This window comes from Brassica napus, chromosome A1, assembly GCF_020379485.1.
Source record: "Brassica napus cultivar Da-Ae chromosome A1, Da-Ae, whole genome shotgun sequence".
Classification (NCBI taxonomy): Eukaryota; Viridiplantae; Streptophyta; class Magnoliopsida; order Brassicales; family Brassicaceae; genus Brassica; species Brassica napus.
Window position 1 is genome coordinate 17,793,594 of NC_063434.1, and position 5,938 is coordinate 17,799,531.

General features: G+C 34.4%; 1 protein-coding gene across 1 annotated transcript; it reads right to left on the reverse strand.

The window, feature by feature from the left end:
- Positions 1–3,911: 3,911 nt before the first annotated feature.
- Positions 3,912–5,393, reverse strand: LOC106433970 (F-box protein VBF). The gene is made up of 3 exons (XM_013874811.3): positions 4,863–5,393; positions 4,652–4,770; positions 3,912–4,559 (listed from the first exon to the last, which is right to left on the reverse strand). The coding sequence occupies exons 1-3, from the start codon at positions 5,106–5,108 to the stop codon at positions 4,073–4,075; spliced, it is 852 nt and encodes a 283-aa protein (XP_013730265.2). The 5' UTR covers positions 5,109–5,393; the 3' UTR covers positions 3,912–4,072.
- Between the last annotated feature and the right edge of the window lie 545 nt (positions 5,394–5,938).

Below are 5,938 nucleotides of genomic sequence, written 5' to 3' on the forward strand. Positions count from 1 at the left end.
TTAATAGGACTCTTGGAACACTCTTGCGTGCATTCATAAAGAAAAACTTGAAATCATGGGAAGACTATTTGCCTCATTGTGAATTTGCATACAATCATGCTGTGCATTCTACTTCTAAGTTTTCTCTTTTTGAAATTGTTTATGGGTTCAATCCCAACTCTCCTTTGGATTTAATCCCTTTACCTGAGTGTGAAAGGGTCAGCTTTGATGGCAAAAAGAAGGCAGAGATGGTGAAGCAACTCCACGAACAGGCTAGGCTCAACATTGAGGCGAAAACCAAACAGTATGTTAAGCATGCTAACAAAGGAAGGCGTGAGATGGTCTTTGAAGAGGGTGATCAGGTCTGGATTCACCTAAGAAAAGAGAGGTTTCCCAATGAAAGGAAGTCCAAGCTAATGCCGCGGATTGATGGACCTTTTGAAGTCATAAGGAAGATCAGCAACAATGCCTACAAGCTGGATTTGCGAGGTAAGTATGATGTGAGTAATAGCTTCAATGTTACTGACTTGATCCCTTTTATTGCAGATGAGCCAGATTTGAGGACAAATCCTTTTCAAGTGGGAGGGGATGATATGATCATGGACCAGCTAGTTGATAAAGATGAAGAAGGAAAGACTGAAGATACACTAGTTGAAGAAGAAGCTGTCCTAGCCATTCCCACAGGTCCTATAACTCGTGCAATGACAAGGAGACTCAAGGAAGCTGTTGGAAACATACTGAAGATCTCTAAGGAGCAAGAAGACTGTCTTGGTAGAAGCTTGAGCCACCAAGACACACTCATCACCATTCATGTGATCTTACCATCAAGCTGATCATCATCTAGGCAAGTGGCTTGGTATACTCTTTTTTTCTTGATTAGTTTTGTCCCACTGGGTTTTCTAATCAAGGTTTTTAATGAGGTATCAAGTTCACTTACACATTCCTAGTTGATGTATCTTGGATGCAACTCGGCCTAAGGCATCTTGGACCGACTTCATCATCTATCTTATATTATGTTTTACTCTAAGTGTTATGTTATTACTTTGAAACCGTGTGGAGCCTTTTCCTTTATGTTTTCTTATGTTTTCGAGACTTTGTGCATGTACAAGGATCTCTCTATTTAAGTGTATCACAAACCCTCATTCTAATCTAAGTTATCTTTTGTTTAAAACCTTTTTGGTGTCTTCTCTCTTGCTTTGCGAGTTGTTGAAGTGTCTGGTGTGTAATATCCAGTCTGCTGGTGTGTAATATCCAGTGTTAAGGGCCTTAGTTTAGTGTGTCATATCCGATCTATAGCCTAGGAGTATCAAGGAGCCTTTCCGCAGCCTCTTGTGTCACCAATCGATTCACTTACCTTGATAAACTTGAGTCTTTGATTCGTTTATGCAAGGAACTATCCAAATCCATCCAGAGACGCATCCTAGGAGTTCATTAGTTTAGCAAACAAACCTCAAACTTAGAAGCAGTAATCTGATTTGCAGAAGAACAAACCGTGCCAAAGCTAAAGATAGAGGAGGTTAAATTGACTTTATCAAACCCAAAAAATCAGAACCGTTTGTGCATATGGTAAAAAGTAGATCCAACGGTGTGGAAAGATTTTGGTAGATATATGTCTTGTCACTCGCTTTACGATCGGCACCGTTGATAGGAGAGTTGAGATGTGTGGTGGACAACTGTTCCCGCTTTTACTATGGTTTAGTTAGGAGAGATAGTGGGAACGTCGGTTATAAATGGACTTAGTTAGAAGTATTTAGTTGAGATAGAAAAGGGTTTGTTAAGATAAAGTGTGTCAGTAGTGTAAACTGTCTTATTCTGATATTAAAAATTTGAAACTGCTCTGCAGTGTAATATATTCTTGAGGTTATAGAGCATATAGCCAACCACATAAAGACAATTGAAGACTCTGCAGACTCACATGATTGCTGCTATTGCTATGTGAGTTTTCAACCTTTGGCCTTTTTTGGGATTCCTAGATCTCCACTAACACAAAATATGTCACACGCTTTCATATGTTAAGCGTCTTATAAGCAATTTTTAATTTTCTATGGTTTGCTAATTTGTTTGTTCCTCGCCATGTATTTCTCCACTCTTATTTAGGTCATATCTCAAAATTCTTTTCTACATGATAATAACCGAAAAAGAATATTAATCCCACCATCTGAGAAATTTGAAATATATCGTTGTGTTCCCAAGAAAGAGTTTCTTGATGAAGTGTGTTGTCCTAAACTTCTACAAGCTTAGAAACGATCTCAAACTATTTTGTTATCATAAAATGCATTAATCCATTATTAGAAACTTTCTGATTGAATTGATTAAAATCAAGAAGATGAATAGTTGATTATTACTTGTGTAATTAGAAGATAGATAAAAATAACATATATTAAAATATATAAAAAATCAAATAGTCAAAAAAGTCAGCCATTTATTTAAACACAAATAACTTTTTAATCTTTTATTTTATCATTAAACTACATGTTAAGCTTTATTTATAGTACTGTGTAAATATTAAATAAAAACTGTCAACTACATCACCCATAATCTTTTGTTTCATAAGAAGAAATAGATGAATCAAAAAGGTGATGCATATAAAAACTACAAAAATAAATTCAAATTTCCCTTTTCAAAATGTGGTATTATTGAAAACAAAGAACATGTTTTTGGGTACATAACTTACTTTTATTAATCTTCAAATTGCTTGATTACAAAAGTTACAGAAAATGTATCCATCTTTTTGATAAAAAGCATAAACTACAACAATGTATAATAAACAGAATAATATTTCATCTTAACATTTACACCAAAAAAGAAAAACAGAACAATATTTCAGAAGAAGCTGACAGTGAATTCGCGATGAAACTTAAACGTGTCGATGTAGCCTTCACGACATAGTCAAATATCATAAAGATAATCACAAAGAGTGACGTTGAAAATCAACTTTCACTCCGGTGAACCCACTGATAAATATTTCATAAAAAAAGAATACAAACACTACGTTAATTAAAGGTCACCTCATGAATTTCTTCGCTACAAAAAAAAAAAACAAAAAGGTTTATCAAGTTGGTGCTCTTCGTTTAACAATATCACACACAACTCTCCTCTCCAATCTTGACCACATGTGCCTACCTATCGATGCAGACCGGTTTAGGTTCCACGTACATGAAGATTTTGAAGTCAACGTTGGACTCAGGGAGACCTTAGTTACTGGTAAGCTCTTAAACGGTATGTATCTTACTTGCTTATCTCCGTTGTTATTTGGTCATTTCAATACGTTATTCAACTGCTAATTTAATCCTACCAATGGTGTAGATATTGTTGGCCACATAAAGCTACTGAATGGACATTCACTAATTCACCGTCTGGTCCTTAATAGGGCTGAAATAGCAAACAGACGACGTATTATGATTCACTTACAAACTAAAGAGTAAGCTATTTACATTTATATTTTAATAAAGTTCTTTCCTATATTGGATAATTAAGTATCTCACTTAAACCATTATGAGTTAGTATTTTCAGGGGGCTTATCATCAAAATTGAATATTTGGGACCAACAACAGTGTTCTACAATAAATTTACAGCAAGTGCTGACACTCCCATCGTCCTTTTAGTGACTACTGTGAACCCAAAATGTCTTTGTGGTAATTATTAGTTCAATGCTTCTCTTGATTTTACTATTCCAAATTATTTGTAATCGTCTTAACGCATTATAATATTTTTTAAACATTATCTCACAAAAATTTTGTCTATTATTACATCTGTGTTTACGTACTGTTATCCATTATTCAACAAAGATTTCAAACAAACTATCGGCGCGTAGCGGAGAAAATACTAAAACTATAATATATAGGTGTTGGTTCACTTTATCAAACCTATTGAGAAAATCAAAGATATATTTATAAAAACTTTAAAGAAAATTTATCACACTTTTTTTACCAAAAAAAAAATTTATCACTTTTGAGACTCAACTCAAGAAAGTATATTAGCCTTACATGCATAATAATGAATAAATAAATCAATTTCTCAACAGACTCTCTACTTCCCTTTATTTTTTATTCGTCTCTCGTACATGATTAAGTTCCGCTACTGAATCACGATCCTAATTCAGAGATTTAGGCCTCACTTCAATACCATCAATCACAATGCCACCTTTAAGTTGATATCCTTTCACCTCTGTGAGACTCATATTGACCTCATCATCCTCTCCTTCTCGTGTCTCAAACTCTCCTAGCTCTATCTCCATCCATCCATCGTCTCTACCTTTGGGCTCCCTGATTTTCTCGTGATCCGCACCAACCATCCCCACAGTCATCGCCATACGCTCTTCACGGTTTCCATAAAGCAGCCGCTTCATTTGTTGTTTCTTCTCATCCAAGCAACATAGATAAGCTTTATTTTTAACAGTTCGACCATTACTAGACTTCATACAAATCTCTGCTGGAACTAGGTCTAGTCCGTAAGCGTGTTTAGACACTTTCACTATGAGATATGCTCCATATCTTGTGTTTGGTGATAAAACTCCGGTTTGAATTCTACCATTGACTTCTAAACGATCCGTTGTTATAAGTTCAGCAGATTCCAAAAATCTGTAATTATTTAAATAAATCATGTTTTAGATACAATAAATTTTAAAATTTACACAAAGCATAAATACTTATTTGAAGTTTGAAAAGTTGACCTAGAATCTGAAACCTTGCTCCAGGACCAGTAGGATGCTTGGTCGTTCGATTGTATAGAAATATCTCTTGCAGATAAAATATAAGAAATTTTTCCAGACAATTTATTGATCTTGAAGAGCTGAAGGTGCATCCAAAGAAATCATTAGTCCCCTAAAATCACGTACAACTTATTTTATTTTGTAAATAACAAGTAGTTCATTAAGATCGAACCTTTCGAGCATTATCGATGAGAAGAGAGTCACATAAACATCTATAAATCTCCTTTTTGGATGAAAAACTCCGTTGATGATCAGTAGATCGAGAGATGAGACTTTTGTAGTCTGAGGGCAAAAACGTTTCCCATACGAAATCAGAGTCTCCGGCTAACCGGAAAACCAAAGATACTGCCGAGGATGAGAATATGTCTGCCGGAGATGTAAAGGAAATGATGTTGGCTATGCATGCTTCTGGTAACATCTTTTTCTTATTTGTAGAAAAATTATAAACCTGAAAAGAAGATGTTTGAAAGAGAACTATGTTTGTAATTATGGGATTTGCTTTGAGTTATGTAACTGTGTGGTAATGTGATATACTTGGCAGTGGAGGTGATGAAGTATATATAGTGATGCTTGTAATCATCCGCAGACGGTTTTGGACCAATGGTCAATTTCATAGGGTTTTTTGATATATTATTGAATTACATATTGTTTCTTTGCAAGGTTAAAACTTAAAGCGTGAGCCCCACCGGCAACAAAGATAAGTCAAACTTAACACGTTTGGTTGTTGGCCAAAGATAAATATTCATATTCCAAAAGAGAAAGTTTACGCGGGGGAGAAAATTACACTAGGGTCCGTTATTAGCTTTGTAACACTATTTTCTTTATATTTTAAAATTAAAAGTTTCGAGATATATGGGTAATATAGCACCATTGTGTTAAAAAAAAAAACATTAGTAGCACCACTTCTTTTTCGAGCAAGAGAGTTTTGAGTTATACATATTTTTTTTGGTAGGAAGTTTTGAGTTATACATATGAAACCAGTCTTGGTTCCTTTAATAATATTTAGTACCAAAAAAAAATTAGTAGTACTTACTTATTTTTTGGTAAAATGTTTAAGTACTATTTATATTTATTGAACACGTAGAAACTTATAAGTTATGAGATCAAATTCCTGTGTCGTCCTGTATTTTGTAGGTTAAAAGTACATGAAAAATATAGACCACCGAACAGAAATTGAGAACTCTTAACAAAAATGAAAAAATTAAACTCATTCGACTAGGGATATGGAGTCCAACATCATATATAACC

What these genes read in the sequence shown, in the direction of transcription:
- LOC106433970 (XM_013874811.3), bottom strand. Translation starts at nt 5,108, where the DNA reads ATGTTACCAGAAGCATGCATAGCCAACATCATTTCCTTTACATCTCCG. An exon ending in TCATCGATAATGCTCGAAAG is followed by an intron (nt 4,771 to 4,862) that starts GTTCGATCTTAA and finishes ATGCACCTTCAG; the next exon opens with CTCTTCAAGATCAATAAATT. An exon ending in AGCAAGGTTTCAGATTCTAG is followed by an intron (nt 4,560 to 4,651) that starts GTCAACTTTTCA and finishes AAATAATTACAG; the next exon opens with ATTTTTGGAATCTGCTGAAC.